At 49.6% G+C, this 21,577-nt stretch overlaps 1 protein-coding gene across 3 annotated transcripts; it reads left to right on the top strand.

Annotated features, from left to right (window-relative positions):
• The first annotated feature begins 405 nt into the window (after positions 1-405).
• LOC310890883 (uncharacterized protein) lies at positions 406-20,050 on the top strand. 3 transcript variants are annotated; one of them, XM_083853197.1, is made up of 15 exons: positions 1,659-1,769; positions 3,283-3,543; positions 8,080-8,194; positions 8,437-8,610; positions 8,699-8,805; positions 9,284-9,406; positions 9,891-10,039; positions 10,191-10,252; positions 11,141-11,293; positions 11,801-11,973; positions 12,175-12,268; positions 12,887-12,964; positions 13,217-13,326; positions 13,763-13,904; positions 14,827-20,050. In XM_083853197.1, exons 1-15 carry the CDS (start codon positions 1,729-1,731, stop codon positions 15,169-15,171), a joined length of 2,127 nt encoding a protein of 708 aa, XP_083709323.1. In that variant the 5' UTR covers positions 1,659-1,728; the 3' UTR covers positions 15,172-20,050. The 3 variants fall into 3 exon arrangements, with proteins under 3 accessions (XP_083709324.1, XP_083709323.1, XP_083709325.1); XM_083853198.1 differs by lacking the exons at positions 1,659-1,769; positions 3,283-3,543 and adding an exon at positions 406-881; XM_083853199.1 differs by lacking the exons at positions 1,659-1,769; positions 3,283-3,543 and adding an exon at positions 5,332-5,898.
• The last annotated feature ends 1,527 nt before the right edge of the window (positions 20,051-21,577 follow it).

Genomic DNA, 21,577 nt, shown 5'->3' with positions numbered 1-21,577 from the left:
GGGCCTCTCTCCACAGGCCGCAGGGGAACTTCAGCTCTGGCACCTGCAGCACCTCCTGCCCTCTTTCTGCACTGAGCTTGGTGTCTGCAGGGCTGGTTCTCACTCCTCCCTCTCCCAGCTGATGTTGTTCCACAGTTTTGTTTGTTTGTTTGTCTTCCCTTTCTTAAATATGCTTTCACAGATGCACAAACAGCAATTTTTGGCTCATCTCTGGCCAGCATCAGGTCCCTTTGGAGCCAGCGGAATCTGGCCCTTATCTAACATGGGCATCTTCTGGACTCTTCTCACAGAGGCTACCCCTGCAGCGCCCTGCAGATAAAACCTTGCTATGTAAACCCAATACTCCTATAGGAAGAGATCTTCTGCCATTCCTCTGGCAAATTCTGGGAGGGCCCTCTGCACCCAGACGGTCTGGAGCACGGGGACACCTTCAGCCGCTGTCACCAACCCAGCGACAGCACTGTGGCAGCACAAGTGAAGAATGGCCCCGCAGGAGCTGGATGTCAGGGGGGACCTGTCCGCCCCCGGGAGGCGGCGTCTGCCCCTTCCTCTTCCTCCCGAAGCCGAAAATCTTCTTCATGCCGAGGTGGGGGGGCGGCATTTAGGGACAGGCAACCGGCGGCGCTTCCCCCGGCTCCGCGCCCTGCCCGCCCGCCGCGGGGCGGCTCTCCGCATGCGCAGCCCGGCCGCGGCCGCCTCCATTTTGTGATAGCGCCGCGGGGGCTCCGCTCAACGGCTGCTGCGGCAGCGGCGTGCGGAGGGGGTTAATTGTGGGGCCGCTGATGAGCTTAATGAGCATGTCACAGTGTAAGGAGAGGGGGTTGGGGGATCTTCTTCAGTAATAGGTAGGGAAGAGTGGCGAAACCTTGCAGTAAGAAAGTGTAAGTTGTGAGTAGTGCCGTGGTACGGTTGGTGCGACGTCATCTGTCTCGGGGGACGTTACCCAAGGTGGCCAAGCCTGGCAGCACTCCTCCCTGTGCTTACGAGCTGCTTCGTGCGTCTGAGTGTGTGAAAAGTGAAGAGATGGCAATCAAAACCTAATTATAGCGTGCATATTTTCTTATCGTTAGCAGTGAAAATATTTAGTATAGTACCACTTCCAGGGGAGGAGATACAGCCCTCTGAAATACTTTCTTCTCTTTCATCACTAATAACAGTATAGCTATTAAAGCCTTAATTTTCCTTTCTAGGATGAGTCTTCACGGTTTTATCAAGCGTATTTGCTTCTGGCAGTATTGCTCTCTTTGACCAAACTGGTTGATGTACCAGCCACTTCTATCAGTTGCTTATTAGCAGTGCTCTGTTGTTTCAGACCTGATCTGTAGAAGGAAGAGCTAAAATAATAATAATTAAAAAAAAAAAAACTTTTGTTGAAACTTCAGCCAAGTAAATCCAGCTTGTAAAACATAATTCTATGAGCAGCTATTTTGAGAGCATCTCCTTAATTAGCACAACCATTTAATGGAGAAATGGAGAACAAAATGCATTTTTAGCTAGGTGTATCTGTTTTCTTCCAGATACCTTAGAAGAATTGGTAGAATTTTATTTATGAGATGGTAATATAGAGTAAACACAATCCATCCCAGTGCTCTTCCCTGGAGGAAGTGTTTTTTCTCAAGTTCTTTTTCAAGTGGCAGCATGCTCAGCCATAAAAGCATCTGGTTTGCAGCATAGTCCCCAGCAGAGACAGAGGCACTATGCTCCCTGCCAAATATCGCGTGTTTCAGAATGGGATCAATAAAAACTGATTGCAGAGGCAGCTCTAATGGGTAAGGACCGTGGTAGGTAGTTGGGCTGAAATTTACAGTTTTATGCTTTGAAGTTAGGGTCTTCTGATGGGGCCTGTGAATACAGATAGCCATTTAGGCACAACAGGAACAGTTCATTATTAGCTGAAAAGGTTGCAAAATGAATTACTAGAAGCTGTTACTAAACCAACTATCAGGTTTCTGTATTTGTGTTTTTTTCCCCTTTTTGTTAATATTATGTCTTTAGTCTCTTTGTATGGATGATGCTGAAGATACTAAATTTAAAATTAGTTTCAATCCATTTCTGTTTTTAATTTCTTTTAGATAATTATATTTATTTATTTATTAGATACTGGTATTTCATGATGTATTTCTTCATCCTCTCAATGCGTTCTACTTAGCTAATCTGTAGCTTTCTCTGAGCACCATCTAGTAAATGCTGTTTCTATTCGTGGCTGCATGAGGCGATTCATTCCTGTTCTGATACCCAGTACAAGATGCATGTACCACAGGAAGATTTCCAAATAGGGCTTAAGTGTTGTGTAAGCTTTGGCGCTTGAGTTAGTCCATTGAATGACTAACTTTCCTTTGACGTGATTCGCTACAGCTAGCTAATTTAGCTCACAGTCTTGCGTAGATCTGAGGTACATAATGGCAGTCAAATTCTCTGTTTCCAGTCTTTATCCTCCCCCAGTACACAATGACAGCGTGTATTTTGTTTACCAACAAGTAAAAACTGCAGTAAAGACTTGCTGGGCTGATAACTATGTGCTGCTCATCATCTGGTGATTTGCTACACCTGCTTTGCAACTCCTGCGTTTATGGGGGGGGGGTACAACTCAGAAAAGCTATCTGGGCAGTTTGTGTTTTTCTGCATTGCATGCCCTGGGTCTTTGAAGAGAATGAGGTAGTTACATGCATGCTGCAGGTAGAGACTGTAACAGCTTCAGCTCTGTCTAGGTGGAGAGCTGGAGCTGTGGTGGTGCTCCTGGTGTGCCACTCATAGAGAGAACCCTGTGTAGCCCGTGGATATGCTGAGTGCAGCAGCGGTTTTGCTTGTTCCCAGTCCACTCTAACACCATGGCACTGTATCCCATGCACACAGTCTGTTAATCCTCAGCAAGATTAACAGCTACCTTTCTGTTGACAAAGCAGAATGGATGTCTTTAAGCTTCCTCTAAGTGAGGAACAAGAAATGTTTCTTTGCTTTCAATACAGTAAGAGATTTTTGTGTAAGAGAAGACCCTAGCATATTCAGAACCACATAGATTCATTGTATTAACGACAGTTTAGAAAAAACTCAGGTAGGCCTGTGCATATTACATCTATATACAATTATCAAAAAGGACTCTTAAGTGTGTTATTGTGGATCCAAGTACATCATAATTGGATTTGTTAAGTTTAGCTACATTTTTAGCTTATAAAAAAAAAAAAAAAACTTCAACTGTTCACAAATTATAAACCATAAGAAAGTGAAAAATGTTTGCTAAAAGTGGGATTGTAATGTGTTGAGAACTGATTTCAATTCCCAAAGGAAATTCCATTATTTGCTTCAGACACGGGCAGCCTCCCCAGACATGCAAGAACTGACGAGATCCACTCCTTGTGCTTTGCTAAGAAGGAAGCTAAAGCACAGAAGCAGAGATGCTGACTCTGAAGAGGAGGATGGAGGGAAAAAGACACCACAAGAGCATACTTTTCCAAATGAGTCCATTCAGGCAAAACTGGAAAGGTACAAGCGCTACTATCTGGAGGAACAAAAGCTTAGAATAGCTCTAGAAAATGACCTGCAAAGGTATGTCCAGACTGGGTTTTGGAGTGAGAGCAAGGTGCTGCTTTTTCCTTGTACGTTCTCCTCCTAAAATCCCTCTTGTATACCTGGTCAACATTACGTCAGTAAATATGCCTATAATTGCATAGTCACTCTCTGCCTCTGCTCCACGTGGGGTTCCTCCCACAGGATGCCGTCCTTCCCAAAATGAGCCTGCGGGGGCTGCCCACAGGCAGCAGCTCTTCAAGAACTGCTCCAACGTGGGTCCGTACCATGGGGTCCATCCCCCAGGAGCAAACTGCTCCAGCACAAGTCCCCCACGGGCAGCAGCTCCCCCCAGACCCCCTGCTCCTGCATGGGCTCCTCTCCACGGGCTGCAGCTCTGGCCCGGGGCCTGCTCCTGCGGGGGCTCTCCATGGGCCGCAGCCTCCTCCAGGCCACATCCACCTGCTCCACCGGGGGCTCCTCCACGGGCTGCAGCGTGGAGATCTGCTCCGTGTGGGACCCATGGGCTGCAGGGGGACAGCCTGCTCCACCAGGGGCCTCTCCATAGGCCACAGGGGAACTTCAGCTCTGGCACCTGCAGCACCTCCTGCCCTCCTTCTGCACTGAGCTTGGTGTCTGTACGTTAGCTTTCATAAAGACACATAATCCACAAAGTGATTATGTGAAGGTGCTTTTATTAGCCGCCGGAAGTTAAGGGCATGCCTGCCCAAATCTAACTTCGTCCGATTTGTTCACTCAGTTCTTTTTTATCTCCTAAAATATTACATATGCATTAAGTGTCACAACAGATCTATGCATATTCATTTCCTAGCTCCACCTAGACCCGCTTTGTATGCTAATTATCTTATCACTCCTTCTGCGCTTGCGTATTACTCTCTGGTGGTCGTCCGGGTGGCCGTCGGGATGAAGTAAGTTGTATTCATCAGAGTAGAACTTTTTAACCTTTTCTTCTTACTCTCCCAGCTGCTGTTGTTCCACAGTTTTGTTTGTTTGTCTTCCCTTTCTTAAATATGCTTTCACAGATGCACAAACAGCAATTTTTGGCTCATCTCTGGCCAGCATCAGGTCCCTTTGGAGCCAACGGAATCTGGCCCTTATCTAACATGGGCATCTTCTGGACTCTTCTCACAGAGGCTACCCCTGCAGCACCCTGCAAATAAAACCTTGCTATGTAAACCCAATACTCCTATAGGAAGAGATCTTCTGCCATTCCTCTGGCAAATTCGGGGAGGGCCCTCTGCACCCAGACGGTCTGGAGCACGGGGACACCTTCAGCCGCTGTCACCAACCCAGCGACAGCACTGTGGCAGCACAAGTGAAGAATGGCCCCGCAGGAGCTGGACGTCAGGGGGGACCTGTCCCTGGATGTGGGTACGGTGCTGCCCTGTGCCCGGGAGAGTGTCGGGGTGAGCTAGGACAGCTGCCAGATCAACCACAGCCATGCGGAAGTAATGCTGTGCCCCTGCCAGCGGCGGGAATTAGAGGGAACGGTCAAATGAGTAGGGGAGGGGAGAAGCAAAGCCCCGAAGGGAGAAGAAGACAAAGACCTGCACTACATGACATGGTTTGTTAAATACCAAGGAGGGTGACAGAACTTGGAATTAAAGGCAGGCTGTTATCTGCACAGAACCGCCGCATTCATGCCAGCATGGCGGGGCCAATGACTGCTCTTGCTCACTGCCTGGAAACTGCCCGAATTACAGGGCAGAAGGCAAGTGCTCGCAGTCTACTGCCATCTTGGTAGAACTATGGCTTGTTTTCTGGACTGGGACTTCGTCTGCTCCACCTTCATCTGATCAGTAATAATGTTCAGCTGTGAAAATAGGGAAACGCACAATAAGAGGGGAATGCTTAAGGAAGGAACACGTTTTCACCTCCAACTACAAGCATTTCAGAAGTTAGTGAAGGAAATACCACAGGCTACACACAGAACATCTAAAGGGAACCTGCAAATGACTCTTGCTCATCAGTGACTCTTGCTACAAAAAGACTCTTGCTACAGGCTTGGGGGAGAGTGGCTCAAGAGCTGTGCAGAGGAAAAGGATCTGGGGGTGTTGGTCGATGCTCGCCTGAACGTGAGCCAGCAGTGTGCCCAGGTGTCCAAGAAGGCCAACGGCATCCTGGCTTGTATCAGGAAAAGTGTAGCCAGCAGCACCAGGGAGGTGATTTTTCCCCTGTACTCTGCTCTGGTGAGGCTGCACCTTGAGTACTGTGTTCAGCTTTGGGCTCCTCAGTGCAAGAAGGACATCAAGGCCCTGGAACGTGTCCAGAAAAGGGCTATAAAGCTGGAGAGACCTCAGGGGAGACCTTATTGCTGTCTACAACTACCTGAAAGGAAGGTGTGGGGAGCTGGGGGTCCACCTCTTCTCTCAGGTAACTAGTGACAGGATTGGAGGGAATGGCCTCAAGTTGCACCAGGGGAGGATAAGGTTATAAATGAGGAGACATTTCTTCTCAGAAAGAGCAGTCAGACATTGGAGCTGGTTGCCCAGGGAGGTGGTGGCGTCACCGTCCCTGGAGGTGTTCAAGGAAAGGTTGGACCTGGCGCTTAGGGACGTGGGTTAGTGAGTGACATTGGTAGTAGGGTGATGGTTGGACCAGTGATCTTGAAGGTCTCTTCCAGCCTTAATGATTCTATGATTCTATGATTCTGTACCAGTGCAGAGAACAACAGTATATGGGCTGCCGCAGGGAATGTTAACTCCATCCCAGACAGACCCAGTACAACTGGGGCAGGTGCCAGCTCAACCATGGCCACAGGGAAGTAATGCAGTGCCCCTGCCAGCCAGGCACGTTCTCGATGCCTCCTGAGGAGCCCTGCCCCATCGCATGGCCCGAGATCCCCATCCACGCTGCGGAAGAACGTCAACTGAGGCACAAAGAGCTCTTAAGGCAGGAGCCAGAAAGTGCCGCAGTCACTGCTGGACTGTGGGGGGGTGTGGCCCTCCAACTTAAGAGGACACTTGTGACGCCCCTGGTGATGCCCATTGTGACACAATGTGCCACCATCGCTGAGACGCAGTGTATGTGCACCCCTGCCAGCAGGAGTGCTCAGTGCTGTTGCCTCTGCTGTGGGAGCAACAGCGCTGCCCTGGCTGGGAGCCTCGGTGCGTCCCTGCCCTGCCTGGGAGCACCAGGCCACAGCCGCTGCTCGGGGCTCGGCTCCCCTGCCCCTGCGCCTGTCCGTGTCGGACCCAAGCAGGGCCCGCAGGGCTCTGGTGGCCCCAGGTGGGCTTGTGCCCACATCCTTGCTGCAGCATGCAGAGGCTCCTGGGGCTCCTCCACCGGGGCCAGGAGCATCCGATGCCCAGCAGCACTTCCCTGTCCAGAGACAGCGATGCCCACCAGCTGCCAGAGGAGGGCCTGCACGGGCTGCACCGCGCGGCCGCCCGTGGCGACCTGGCCCGGCTGAGGCGGCACTGGTGGCTGAAGAAACGAGGCAAAAACCGTCGAGACCAGGCAAAGCGGTGAGGGGCTGGGGGGTGCGCTTAAAGGCTTGGGGTGGGATCGCTCTCCCGTGGCGTGCGAGCTTCAGCCTGGTGCCGCTGCGTACGCGGCTCTGGCACCAACCCTCCTTCTGCAGCAGGTGTCAGCAAGAGCTGAGGCGATGGAGGGCTGAGGCTGGGCGTTGTCCGGCCAGGCAGCCTCTCGCCCTGAAGTCAGTGGCACTGGACATAGTCGGGAGCACATGCTCCTACCAGCCCTTGGCAAAACCTTCAGCCCCGTGCAGAGAGACGGCTGAAGCCCAGGGCAGAGTCAGGAGCACGGCAGCAAGGGCACCGCCTCCTCTGGAACCCTGGGTCAGAGCTTATGGGTGTGACCCGTTCAGTGACAAACTGGATCTGATTGATACAGCAGTGCGCGACGGGTTAAGAAGAAGGTTACTCAGAGGCATAGAGTGGTAACCAGGCTAGAGTAAGAGAAAGTGGGAACCACTAAGGAGGAGTTGTTAGGCTCGGACGGGCCTATAGAGGGCTACGCGTGATCAAAAGGAATGCACCAACCAGAAGTCTGTAACTATGTTTGCCAGCCACGTGCAGCGCGTGGAGGGGCTCAGAAAAACTATGTAAGATCTGGCATTGGGACAATAAAGGGTCTCCATTTCTCGACTATCTTGGAGCCCGTGTCGTCATTCCCTTCAAGAGCTGGTCACTGAGAGGGCTTTTCCCTCTCAGCTGGCAGAGGGGAACAATCCAGCTTTGCTTGGAATTGCTGGGGCGGCTCGAGCGCTGCTTGAAGGGTGTGCTGCCGACCGCCACTGCCCTGTCCTCTCCCTGTGGGGTTGTTTAGCAGCCGCTCGGGCATTAGCAGTTCTCTCCTGTCCTGTGGGTGATCAGCGTCAGGGCATTCAGTGCCCTTCTGCCGCTCGAGTGATTGTGGAAAAACTTGGAGACTTACACTGACTTCGCACTCTTCATGGAGTTCCACAGCCTCCAAAGCTTACGTTCTGCTTGGCATTGGCAAGTGGAGACTTGTGGCCCTGCGCGTGTTCCACAGCCAGAAGTGATTTGGGGCATTGCCTGCCTGTGGAAAGCTAATTTATTTTGGTTTTAGGACACCGCTGCACCTTGCTTGTGCGAACGGCCATGCAGACGTTGTTCGATTCCTGGTGCAAGAGAAGTGCCTGCTGAACCTTTTTGACAACACTGGCAGATCGCCACTCATGATGGTATATGGAACACGTTACTCTGCTCTAAGTGGGGCTTTATCAATTGTGCTTCCAATGACAAGTGTCTTGCCGCATTCTTCACACCGACCTGTAGAGAAACATGAAAGTTGTAATCGGCACGTAATAGGCGTACACTAGCTCATCTCGGAAGACGCTCTTATCTTCCAGCACTGGGAAGCTGCTGTAGCTGTGACAGAGTGAAACACGGCACAAGTCCTTCCTTTTCTTTGTGTTGTTTGCAGGCAGTGGAGAGCCAGCATGAAGAATGCGTGGCGATTCTGCTAGAGCACCGTGCCGACCCAAACCTGGAAGGTTACAGAGGCAAGTCTGCCCTTCACCTGGCTGCCGCAGCTCCTAACACGTCTGTAGCAGAGATGTTAGTTGAGCATGGTGCACACCTTGAAGCAAAGGACTGTGTAAGTTTTGAATCTGGGCAGCACTGCTCTTTGGGAAAGGCACTTAATTCGTCTGGGTTGTTCTGACGGGGATTCTTTATCCTTTCAGGAGAGAAATACCCCGCTTCTTCTTGCCATCTCCAGCCATCATAAAGAGATGGTAAAGTTTCTTCTTCAAAAAGGAGCGAATGTGTGTGCTCGAAATTTCTTTGGAAGGTGAGGCATTGCTCCAAAGTGCATGTGGCTCTCCTTAGCATTGTCACTGGAATGAACAGGAGAAGGAGAGTCAGTGTTGTCCAAGGGACAATGGGCACCAAGTGAAACAAGAGGCCTTCCCACAGCTGCTTAGGAGAAACCCTCTCAGCATGAGGAAGGTTAATCAGGGGAGCAGGTGGCACCAGGGGTTTGAGCAGCCTCCATCCTATGAGGCTTTGAAGAGCAGAGTGGAAGAAGCCTTGAGCAACGTGCTCTGGCCTCGTGGCTGAGTCTGCTCTGGGGAGGCGGCTGGCCAGGAGCTGTCTGGAGGTGCCTTCCAGCCTCAGTCCTCCAGCACTCCCCTGTGTGTGGCTTTGCTTTCCCTGTGCTTGTAGGAATCGGGGAGGGAATTGTTTGGGGAGGAAACAGGGATTAGAATAACAACAACACAGAGCCTGCAAATGCTGCTATGTTTCATACCATCTTTTGGATGCTTTAGGACTGCTCTTATGCTTGCCGCTTCTGCTGGGGAAACGGATGTAATAGAGCTACTTCTTTCCTACGGTGCCAACATTGCTTGCGATACGGCTGTGGATTATGCTCTCCGGTCGGGACATTCTGAGTGAGTGTTTTGTACGTCACTGTTAGAGCGGCTGAGTTGTCAGAGTGTCCGTGCTGATTTGTCACCCTTTGTGATAGATGCACAAAGGCTTAACGATATCTTCAGACCTTTCTTGAAGCTGGGCTCGGTGATGTCTTCTCATAAATCACCTTCCCAAGTCAAGAGAGGATTTGGAAGTAGAGGAGAACTTCCACCCACAAGGCTTTCTTAGAAATCCCGCTTGTGTTGCTAAGCCCAGTTCCGCTCCACTGACCAGGAAAGAGGCACCTTTTCTTTCAGTGGGGATCTTACCAGTGTCCCTTTAGATAAACCCTCAAAGAGATCCCTGGTGGTGTAGCAGGTCCACCATCATGGGGAGACTGACACCGCACACAGACAGTTCTGAACTGGTTCCAAGTCAGTTGCTGTCCTAGGCAAGAGCAAGGATACTAGGCAAGGATGTTTTGGATCTGACTGCCTGTATGTTCTCTCTATCTGCGTGTAGCCTTTGCAAGAAACTGGTAGAACATGCACGCTGTGAAAAGACGGGAGAAGCTTCTGCTGGCGCTGCACAAGACACAGCAGTCCCCAGCAGATTCTGCTCTCCGAGGACTGAGCGCTTTGCACTGGCCACACTTGCTTTGGATGGAGAAGGTAGGATCCTGAAGTGTGGAAGAGCTGATGAGGACAACTAATGTGGCCTGATGTCAGACCGCTTCCCGTATTTGGGGGCAGGGCTTGACTGGCAGGGAAAAGCAGAGTGCCAGGAATGCTCACACTGTCTCGCTTCGTCCATCCCTTGTAGGTGCCCTGCCAGCTGTAGGAGCAGAGCAGGAGGAAGAGGCTGAATTGCCCTGGGATCGCAAGGTACTTTCTGTGAAGGACCCACTGGGCTCCCATTTGGCTCGCTTACTTTGGGGCAAGTTTACCTCTGGGCTCGCTTACCTCTGTTGCTGCCTCTGCCACTTGTTTGTGACTGGGGCCCTTGAACTACTTGTGCTCCAGCCCAGCTGTTCAGTTTGCGCTGGGTTGGTGAAACTGCTGGGAGAACTGGGTCTCGCTGCAGCTGGCCTTTCAGTTAGAGTTCCAGTCTAGGGAAAGCATGTTCTACATAATGAAGCAGCAAAGATTATTCCTGCTGCTTAAAATCTTCTGAGCTTCTCAAAGGGGCTGGCCGGGAGTGGACTGTTGCTTTTCACCATACTTCACCAGTGCTCCGGTAACCTTTATGTGGCAATTCTTAACGCCAACAACGAAGAGATACCAGAGAATAGCATTGAGGGCTTGCAGCTCTGCTTTCAGCGTGCATTCCTTGGCCGCGAGCATGTTCTCAGAAGCAGCAGGGAGATTCCAGGCCATGCTTAAGCTCTGGCAGAACGAAGTCTGGCTTCTGCTTTACAACTGCTGAAATGCCATTGGAGGCAACAATAGTTCTGCAGATTCCATTCTCCACTGCCCGCCTTTTTGCGTAGGTAGAAAGCCCCTGCCCAGTCTCTCAGGCTATGTTCCAAGAAGAGAAAAAACGTTAAGCCTTCCCTCTGTTTTAAGAAACAGAAACCCTCACAAAGAGCTGCTGATAGTTGAGGCTAAGAAAGATGGAGAGAGGTCCCCAGCTGTGCCTGGTGGTGGTGCACTTCCAATCCTTTGTTTCAGTCAGAAGACTGACCTAGTTGTAGAACCTAATGAGTAAAAGCACAGCTCATATTCCCATGTTCTCACTGACTTTGTCATGCTCACGGAACACCATTTCTTTAGGATCAAGACAGACAGCTGCAGCTTGAGCTTCCTGGTGCTCCTGAAAGTCTGTCCGTGTCAGAAGCCCCACCTGAAGCTACTGAGAGCCAGCTCAGTGACACTGAGAAAGACGCAGAGTGCTTGCAAGAGGAATTGGAGATGGTTAAAGCTAAGGTATGGAAAGGCTGCACTATAGGGATAAATCCAAGGGTGGTTGTCCTTTCTCTTCCCTTCTTCCCCCTCTCTGCTGGTGACCAACACAACGGGCCCTTTGGGGAGCTTTTCACAAGCTGGAGGGACAAAGCAGTGCGTTAGGAGGCACCTTCCAGGGGGTAGGTTTGACCAGAGCAGTTTGCGCTTTCTCAAAACTTGGGTGTGCTCTGAGACACAGAGGGTGCGGCACCACTTGGGTGTGCTCTGACAACGGTTGTAAATTTTTTTTCATGTCTCTGTGTTGGGACCAGCATTGGCAGTGTCTGTGCCAGAGTCGCAGACAAAGCAGGCTGAGTTTTGTGCCAGCGTTCAGGAAATTCTGTAGAAAATCTACAGAGCTATAGGAGAGGGGTTAGTACAAAATGCAGTGAAGTAACATGCATGGGGGTTTGAGAGTGGAAGCAGTCAATTTCCCTCCCTAAAGACTAGGCTGACCACCATGGATTGATTCTTCCTTTGGTTTTGCAGGTGGAGGCATCGGAACAAGCGTGTATTGAGTCTGAGGTCTGGGTAAAATACCTGGAGACTGTACTGGAGGATAAGAAGAGAGAAGCAGCAGCTTCTTCCCAGAAAGTGCAAGGCTTTCTGGAGCCATCCTTTGGAACTGGAGCTCTCCAAAAGCTGGAAGAATGCATGCAAGGGTAGGCAGGGTAGTAAGACAGAGGGGCGAGACGCTGCTTTCTGGGACTGTGTGAACGCGAGGGAATTGCCTCGTCACATCACAGAAAGTTAATACAGGATTTGGAAAGAAGCCTTTGCTTTAGCTTATGTTCTTGCACACTGTTCTTTCCAACTGTGTGCTCTTGTGGAGTTCCCCAATAAGGCCTGTATTTCTCTTTCAGACTCAAAGCTGGAAGTGACAGATTGGAAGCCACAATCCAGCAACAAAGCAGACTGATTGAAGCCCTTCAGAGACACCAGCAAGCCTCTGCCTCAGTAAGTCAGTGATAAACTTCCCTCTTCCCTGTGAGCTCCTGCGCCTAGCTAAGTAGTTCTGTGGGGACAAAGTAAGATGAGATTTTTCTGCCAAGCTTAGGGGAGCCGAGTTCTTGACCAGCTGTGCTGACTGTAAGCTGCTCTGAAAATCCTGCCGGTCTGTTCCCCAGCTTTCTGGTTTTGAGAGTTTTCCCATGATACTACGGCAAGTCCTACAACACCAGGAAGTTCTTAGCACTAGAAAAAATAAGGGTTCACTGGAATGCACTGGTCTAGGTATTTTCTGCTTTAGACCAGTGGTGATATTGAAGATCTCAGGCTGCACTTGAGATATTCCTCCTGCGTGAGAGGTGGTAGTCAAGTTTGCACAATGCTGCACAGCCCCGACCTGACATGCCGCGCTGTGGCTAATAAAGCAGTTCCTCTTGGCGTAAAGGAGGGGCTTTCATCTGTGGCCTCTGTGAAGCAAATGATTCTTCTTGTCTGCCTGGGGAGGAGGGAGGTGAACATGAGCCCTGTACTCTACTGAGACTGGCAGGAGGGGAAGAGCGGCAGAGAGGTGTGAGGCAGGAAAGTTGCACGCAGCATGACTTTTCGCTTCTTTTTGTGCTTCTGTAGGCTCGTAATCACCCGGAGGACTTGGTAACTGCCTTTCAGTCAGCACAGACAACCGCAGACGGGCATCCACACCAGCAGGTATGGGAACGCTTTCTGTGAATGACTATTTTAGTCTTTGAATACCTGCTGGGCAGGTAGTGGGTGAAAAGACCAGGGGAGCCCTGGGAAACCCTCCTGCTTTTATGGCAGGGCACGTTCAAGGGAAGGGGAAGCCCTGCTACTCCTGCTTCCCCAGTACTGCTACCGAGTTCTGCCTAGGCTATCTGCACATACCACATGTAGATGCTGTCCCTGTGCTGGTTCTACCATGTATCGTTTCTGTTTTGAAAGCATCAGTGTCAGAGAACAGAAGAGAAGCTGGTCGAGTTGAAATGCCCAGTCGAAGTGCGCCTCGAGCAGGAAATGAAAAGCAACAGCGAACTGCGGAGAGAATGTCGCAGGTATGGCTTGTTAGCACTTTAAAGAGAGATCCCATAGAGTAGAAATCAAGCTTCATGGAGGCTGAATGTAAAAATAGGTGAGGGTAACTGTCTGTGAGCAAATTCAAGCCTCACGCTAGGTCTTACAAGGCTCTTCTGTACACGTGCCTATGGTTTTACAGAGCTGCCAAAAGAACTTCAAGTGCAGGTTGCCCTGCAATTCTCCTGGGAGGGCAGGAAGTCCCTTCTCCATTTATTCCTCCGTTCAGGTGCAAGGTGGACCCTCCAAGTGATCTGCGGCACTGGACTGCTGTTTTTTCTCAGTAACTCCTGGTCTGTCAAGCGTGTTAAAGAAGAAGCAAGGCTTCTCTATGCTGTTTATGTCTGAGAATGTGAAACAGGCTGGTAGTTCCTTCACCTCCTACCTCAATGTTTTCTTGACTAATTTGCTGCACAGGTTAAGGAGGCTTCTGAACGGAGCTCTGCAGAAACTAAGAGAATATGAGGCCAGAGAAAGAGAGCCCCAGTTCACTACTGCAAGAGACATGATGAGCAGCTGCTCTGAAGGGGCCAGTGAAGCTGATAAATTAACAGCAAAGGTGAGCTCTGGATTCTGCAGGATTTTGTGGTTTCTTTTTTTGTCTGTTAATGTCCATACCTCTGTTGTTCTTTTCTATGCTCCTTCTTGTATTGTGAGATGTCTGTTCTCTACTTGATGCTCCTTCTGTTGTCATACATAGCAGGTATTGCAGAAGGAGTCAAGTGCCCTTGTGGTGGCTCATTCTTAGTCCAAAGGCTCGTAGCGTTCTCGTGGCTTCACTGCCATTAGAAGAGTTCTCTTAAATGACAGGGAATGGCATTGTGTTTAGGCAGTGTAAAATGAAGATTAAGTTTCCGGGTTTTTGTTTGTTTTTATTTTTTGTTTGTGTTTGTTTTGAGGGATTTTTGTTTGTTCATTTTCTATCTATTTATAAAAGGCAGGAACGTCCCGAGTGTATTTTTAGAAGGTGTAGAAAAGGTGTATTTCTGGGGGAGAAGACTAAGACAGCATCGCAGCTGGCCTTTGGGACTTAATGGGACATCTGCTATATCCTCCGTATCCTTGCAACCAAACATCAGCTTTGACCTAGAGAGAAAATGCGTTCCTCCAGCAGTTCTGTCAAAGTGGCCTCCTGAGGCACTGTTTCCAAAGCTTTCAGAGTAAGGGCAGGAAGAGTATTTGTTGCTCGTGCCTAGTCCGTTCTGCACTGCAGCGCTTCCCCCCACACACAATAGGCATTCTTTCTGGTGTCTGGGTAGAGGTGTGTTTGATGTCCCATGAGCAGAGGAGCATTTTGGGCAAGAGCGTCCCTAGCAAAAGAACCGAGGAAGGATGGAAACTTGGGGAATCCTGTCAGCAAAGATCTTAAAGCTGTTCTTCTCTTAAAAGACGAGCCTGCCTTTACTTTGCTTTTAATACCGAGTCAGAAGGTGACAAAGACCATCTTGACGCCCTACCCCTTTATGCATTGCTCTCCACAGCTCAATGAACTTTCGCAGCAGCTGGAGATGGAGTCTGGAAAATGCAGGCAGCTAGAAGCACAAAATTGCGACCTGCAAGAAGAGCTGTCTGCTCTGCGTGGGTCTCAGGAAAAAATGGAGAAGAGCAATGGCCAGCTGCAAGAAGAGGTGGCATGCATCAAAGCTCTTCTGAAGACTTACAAGGTGGGTCACAGGCAAAAGCAACAGCATGAGACAGAGATAAGAAAGAGCCTGACAAGGAACAAGTGCTCGGACCAGAAGTCGCAGGTGATGTTTGTATTTGGGGTCTTGCCCCTCATTCTTTCTGTGAGGCGTTGTTCTCCACAGGCACAGAAGTCCCTGTGAATTGTGTATGGAGCCTTTGGAAAAGGCTTACAAGCAGAGGACTGTCTTACAGAGACAGAAGTGTCTTAGCACTGACTCTGAAGTAAGAACAGAGTGCTGAGAACTGGTGTCCTCCAGACTAAAATGAATGGTTGACCTGTGGGAGTTTCCGGCTTCTGCCTTCACTGCTGGTGGTAGTGAGGAGGCAAGTGGCCTCCCCTGAGTGAGGCTGGGCCCTTGAAACTGGCTATGCGAAAGGTAAAGGTGAGCTCTGGATTCTGCACGCTTTTGTGATTTCTTTTTTTGTCTATTCATGTCCATACCTCTGTTGTTCTTTTCTATGGTCCTTCTTGTATTGTGAGTTGTCTGTTCTCTCCTTGATGCTCCTTCTGTTGTCATACATAGCAGGTGAACGCAGAGCAGTTGTCATTGTGGGTCAAAATGAACGTGCAGAGCAGTATCTGCAAGGGCACACTGAGGGCAGGCTGCTCTGTGGAGGAAGGACGAGCTGAGAGTCACAGCAAGGATGGCGGGCTCAGTGGCTTCACAGGCCATGGCATAGGTCCACAGCATTTTCCGGGTCTGGCAGGTGGAACTCCACCTGTCTGAAGTTGGCTTTGCCCAAGATCACTTCCAGAGCCCTGTCTTAGGAGTTGAGCCAGTGATGCTTTTGTAACTTACCGCTCACCAGCAGCTGTCTCAACCCGTCTTTCCCTAGCCATGGGCACCCTGAAGTAGAGGTCCAAGAAGTGCTTTTGAGCTGCCGTGGGTGTCTTGTTCAGGTGCATGGAACCCTTGATCTAGATTTCCCCTGGTTACTGAGAGGTGCTGCTAAGGCACACGTGTGCTTTAGAAGGTATTGTAGAAGGAGTCAAGTGCCCTTGTGGTGGCTCATTCTTAGTCCAAAGGCTCGTAGCATTCTCGTGGCTTCACTGCCATTAGAAGAGTTCTCTTAAATGACAGGGAATGGCATTGTGTTTAGGCAGTGTAAAATGAAGATTAAGTTTCCGGGTTTTTGTTTGTTTTTATTTTTTGTTTGTGTTTGTTTTGAGGGATTTTTGTTTGTTCGTTTTCTATCTATTTATAAAAGGCAGGAACCTCCCGAGTGTATTTTTAGAAGGTATAGAAAAGGTGTATTTCTGGGGGAGAAGACTAAGACAGCATCGCAGCTGGCCTTTGGGACTTAATGGGACATCTGCTATATCCTCCGTATCCTTGCAACCAAACATCAGCTTTGACCTAGGGAGAAAATGCGTTCCTCCAGCAGTTCTGTCAAAGTGGCCTCCTGAGGCACTGTTTCCAAAGCTTTCAGAGTAAGGGCAGGAAGAGTATTTGCTGCTCGTGCCTAGTCCGTTCTGCACTGCAGCGCTTCCCCCCACACACAATAGGCATTCTTTCTGGTGTCTGGGTAGAGGTGTGTTTGATGTCCCATGAGCAGAGGAGCAGTTTGGGGAAGAGCGTCCCTAGCAAAAGAACCGAGGAAGGATGGAAACTTGGGGAATCCTGTCAGCAAAGATCTTAAAGCTGTTCTTCTCTTAAAAGACGAGCCTGCCTTTACTTTGCTTTTAATACCGAGTCAGAAGGTGACAAAGACCATCTTGACGCCCTACCCCTTTATGCATTGCTCTCCACAGCTCAATGAACTTTCGCAGCAGCTGGAGATGGAGTCTGGAAAATGCAGGCAGCTAGAAGCACAAAATTGCGACCTGCAAGAAGAGCTGTCTGCTCTGCGTGGGTCTCAGGAAAAAATGGAGAAGAGCAATGGCCAGCTGCAAGAAGAGGTGGCATGCATCAAAGCTCTTCTGAAGACTTACAAGGTGGGTCACAGGCAAAAGCAACAGCATGAGACAGAGATAAGAAAGAGCCTGACAAGGAACAAGTGCTCGGACCAGAAGTCGCAGGTGATGTTTGTATTTGGGGTCTTGCCCCTCATTCTTTCTGTGAGGCGTTGTTCTCCACAGGCACAGAAGTCCCTGTGAATTGTGTATGGAGCCTTTGGAAAAGGCTTACAAGCAGAGGACTGTCTTACAGAGACAGAAGTGTCTTAGCACTGACTCTGAAGTAAGAACAGAGTGCTGAGAACTGGTGTCCTCCAGACTAAAATGAATGGTTGACCTGTGGGAGTTTCCGGCTTCTGCCTTCACTGCTGGTGGTAGTGAGGAGGCAAGTGGCCTCCCCTGAGTGAGGCTGGGCCCTTGAAACTGGCTATGCGAAAGGTAAAGGTGAGCTCTGGATTCTGCACGCTTTTGTGATTTCTTTTTTTGTCTATTCATGTCCATACCTCTGTTGTTCTTTTCTATGGTCCTTCTTGTATTGTGAGTTGTCTGTTCTCTCCTTGATGCTCCTTCTGTTGTCATACATAGCAGGTGAACGCAGAGCAGTTGTCATTGTGGGTCAAAATGAACGTGCAGAGCAGTATCTGCAAGGGCACACTGAGGGCAGGCTGCTCTGTGGAGGAAGGACGAGCTGAGAGTCACAGCAAGGATGGCGGGCTCAGTGGCTTCACAGGCCATGGCATAGGTCCACAGCATTTTCCGGGTCTGGCAGGTGGAACTCCACCTGTCTGAAGTTGGCTTTGCCCAAGATCACTTCCAGAGCCCTGTCTTAGGAGTTGAGCCAGTGATGCTTTTGTAACTTACCGCTCACCAGCAGCTGTCTCAACCCGTCTTTCCCTAGCCATGGGCACCCTGAAGTAGAGGTCCAAGAAGTGCTTTTGAGCTGCCGTGGGTGTCTTGTTCAGGTGCATGGAACCCTTGATCTAGATTTCCCCTGGTTACTGAGAGGTGCTGCTAAGGCACACGTGTGCTTTAGAAGGTATTGTAGAAGGAGTCAAGTGCCCTTGTGGTGGCTCATTCTTAGTCCAAAGGCTCGTAGCATTCTCGTGGCTTCACTGCCATTAGAAGAGTTCTCTTAAATGACAGGGAATGGCATTGTGTTTAGGCAGTGTAAAATGAAGATTAAGTTTCCGGGTTTTTGTTTGTTTTTATTTTTTGTTTGTGTTTGTTTTGAGGGATTTTTGTTTGTTCGTTTTCTATCTATTTATAAAAGGCAGGAACCTCCCGAGTGTATTTTTAGAAGGTATAGAAAAGGTGTATTTCTGGGGGAGAAGAGTAAGACAGCATCGCAGCTGGCCTTTGGGACTTAATGGGACATCTGCTATATCCTCCGTATCCTTGCAACCAAACATCAGCTTTGACCTAGAGAGAAAATGCGTTCCTCCAGCAGTTCTGTCAAAGTGGCCTCCTGAGGCACTGTTTCCAAAGCTTTCAGAGTAAGGGCAGGAAGAGTATTTGTTGCTCGTGCCTAGTCCGTTCTGCACTGCAGCGCTTCCCCCCACACACAATAGGCATTCTTTCTGGTGTCTGGGTAGAGGTGTGTTTGATGTCCCATGAGCAGAGGAGCATTTTGGGCAAGAGCGTCCCTAGCAAAAGAACCGAGGAAGGATGGAAACTTGGGGAATCCTGTCAGCAAAGATCTTAAAGCTGTTCTTCCCTTAAAAGACGAGCCTGCCTTTACTTTGCTTTTAATACCGAGTCAGAAGGTGACAAAGACCATCTTGACGCCCTACCCCTTTATGCATTGCTCTCCACAGCTCAATGAACTTTCGCAGCAGCTGGAGATGGAGTCTGGAAAATGCAGGCAGCTAGAAGCACAAAATTGCGACCTGCAAGAAGAGCTGTCTGCTCTGCGTGGGTCTCAGGAAAAAATGGAGAAGAGCAATGGCCAGCTGCAAGAAGAGGTGGCATGCATCAAAGCTCTTCTGAAGACTTACAAGGTGGGTCACAGGCAAAAGCAACAGCATGAGACAGAGATAAGAAAGAGCCTGACAAGGAACAAGTGCTCGGACCAGAAGTCGCAGGTGATGTTTGTATTTGGGGTCTTGCCCCTCATTCTTTCTGTGAGGCGTTGTTCTCCACAGGCACAGAAGTCCCTGTGAATTGTGTATGGAGCCTTTGGAAAAGGCTTACAAGCAGAGGACTGTCTTACAGAGACAGAAGTGTCTTAGCACTGACTCTGAAGTAAGAACAGAGTGCTGAGAACTGGTGTCCTCCAGACTAAAATGAATGGTTGACCTGTGGGAGTTTCCGGCTTCTGCCTTCACTGCTGGTGGTAGTGAGGAGGCAAGTGGCCTCCCCTGAGTGAGGCTGGGCCCTTGAAACTGGCTATGCGAAAGGTAAAGGTGAGCTCTGGATTCTGCACGCTTTTGTGATTTCTTTTTTTGTCTATTCATGTCCATACCTCTGTTGTTCTTTTCTATGGTCCTTCTTGTATTGTGAGTTGTCTGTTCTCTCCTTGATGCTCCTTCTGTTGTCATACATAGCAGGTGAACGCAGAGCAGTTGTCATTGTGGGTCAAAATGAACGTGCAGAGCAGTATCTGCAAGGGCACACTGAGGGCAGGCTGCTCTGTGGAGGAAGGACGAGCTGAGAGTCACAGCAAGGATGGCGGGCTCAGTGGCTTCACAGGCCATGGCATAGGTCCACAGCATTTTCCGGGTCTGGCAGGTGGAACTCCACCTGTCTGAAGTTGGCTTTGCCCAAGATCACTTCCAGAGCCCTGTCTTAGGAGTTGAGCCAGTGATGCTTTTGTAACTTACCGCTCACCAGCAGCTGTCTCAACCCGTCTTTCCCTAGCCATGGGCACCCTGAAGTAGAGGTCCAAGAAGTGCTTTTGAGCTGCCGTGGGTGTCTTGTTCAGGTGCATGGAACCCTTGATCTAGATTTCCCCTGGTTACTGAGAGGTGCTGCTAAGGCACACGTGTGCTTTAGAAGGTATTGTAGAAGGAGTCAAGTGCCCTTGTGGTGGCTCATTCTTAGTCCAAAGGCTCGTAGCATTCTCGTGGCTTCACTGCCATTAGAAGAGTTCTCTTAAATGACAGGGAATGGCATTGTGTTTAGGCAGTGTAAAACGAAGATTAAGTTTCCGGGTTTTTGTTTGTTTTTATTTTTTGTTTGTGTTTGTTTTGAGGGATTTTTGTTTGTTCGTTTTCTATCTATTTATAAAAGGCAGGAACCTCCCGAGTGTATTTTTAGAAGGTATAGAAAAGGTGTATTTCTGGGGGAGAAGAGTAAGACAGCATCGCAGCTGGCCTTTGGGACTTAATGGGACATCTGCTATATCCTCCGTATCCTTGCAACCAAACATCAGCTTTGACCTAGAGAGAAAATGCGTTCCTCCAGCAGTTCTGTCAAAGTGGCCTCCTGAGGCACTGTTTCCAAAGCTTTCAGAGTAAGGGCAGGAAGAGTATTTGTTGCTCGTGCCTAGTCCGTTCTGCACTGCAGCGCTTCCCCCCACACACAATAGGCATTCTTTCTGGTGTCTGGGTAGAGGTGTGTTTGATGTCCCATGAGCAGAGGAGCATTTTGGGCAAGAGCGTCCCTAGCAAAAGAACCGAGGAAGGATGGAAACTTGGGGAATCCTGTCAGCAAAGATCTTAAAGCTGTTCTTCCCTTAAAAGACGAGCCTGCCTTTACTTTGCTTTTAATACCGAGTCAGAAGGTGACAAAGACCATCTTGACGCCCTACCCCTTTATGCATTGCTCTCCACAGCTCAATGAACTTTCGCAGCAGCTGGAGATGGAGTCTGGAAAATGCAGGCAGCTAGAAGCACAAAATTGCGACCTGCAAGAAGAGCTGTCTGCTCTGCGTGGGTCTCAGGAAAAAATGGAGAAGAGCAATGGCCAGCTGCAAGAAGAGGTGGCATGCATCAAAGCTCTTCTGAAGACTTACAAGGTGGGTCACAGGCAAAAGCAACAGCATGAGACAGAGATAAGAAAGAGCCTGACAAGGAACAAGTGCTCGGACCAGAAGTCGCAGGTGATGTTTGTATTTGGGGTCTTGCCCCTCATTCTTTCTGTGAGGCGTTGTTCTCCACAGGCACAGAAGTCCCTGTGAATTGTGTATGGAGCCTTTGGAAAAGGCTTACTTTCTCCTCCAGACTAAAATGAATGGTTGACCTGTGGGAGTTTCCGGCTTCTGCCTTCACTGCTGGTGGTAGTGAGGAGGCAAGTGGCCTCCCCTTAGTGAGGCTGGGCCCTTGAAACTGGGTATGTGTGACTGATGGGGGGATGGTTCTCTTCTTCTTTGTGGTGATGGAAATTTCATTATCTGCTTCAGACACAGGCAGCCTCTCCAGACGTGCAAGAACTGACAAGATCCCCTCCTTGCACTTCGCTGGGAAAGAGCCCAAAGCACAGAAGCAGAGATGCTGACTCTGAAGAGGAGGATGTTAGGGAAAAGACACCACAAGATCATACTTTTCCATATGAGTCCATGCAGGAAAGACTGGAAAATTACAGGTACTACTATCTGGAGGAAGTAAACCTCAGAAGATGCCTACAAAAGGACCTCAAAAGGTATGTCTGGACGTTTTTTGGAGTGAGAGTAAGATGCTGCTTTTTCCCTGTACATTTTCTTCCCAACATCC

Source organism: Anser anser (genome assembly GCF_964211835.1).
Source record: "Anser anser genome assembly, contig: HAP1_SCAFFOLD_232, whole genome shotgun sequence".
NCBI lineage: Eukaryota > Metazoa > Chordata > Aves > Anseriformes > Anatidae > Anser > Anser anser.
This window is presented reverse-complemented; position numbering and strand designations above follow the sequence as displayed.

Bases quoted from the DNA above. Each gene is read 5' to 3' on its own strand.
- LOC310890883 (XM_083853197.1), top strand. From the start codon at position 1,729: ATGGGATCAATAAAAACTGATTGCAGAGGCAGCTCTAATGG. The intron at 8,806-9,283 runs GTGAGGCATTGC...TGGATGCTTTAG, and splicing joins GCTCGAAATTTCTTTGGAAG to GACTGCTCTTATGCTTGCCG. The intron at 13,905-14,826 runs GTGAGCTCTGGA...TGCTCTCCACAG, and splicing joins CTGATAAATTAACAGCAAAG to CTCAATGAACTTTCGCAGCA.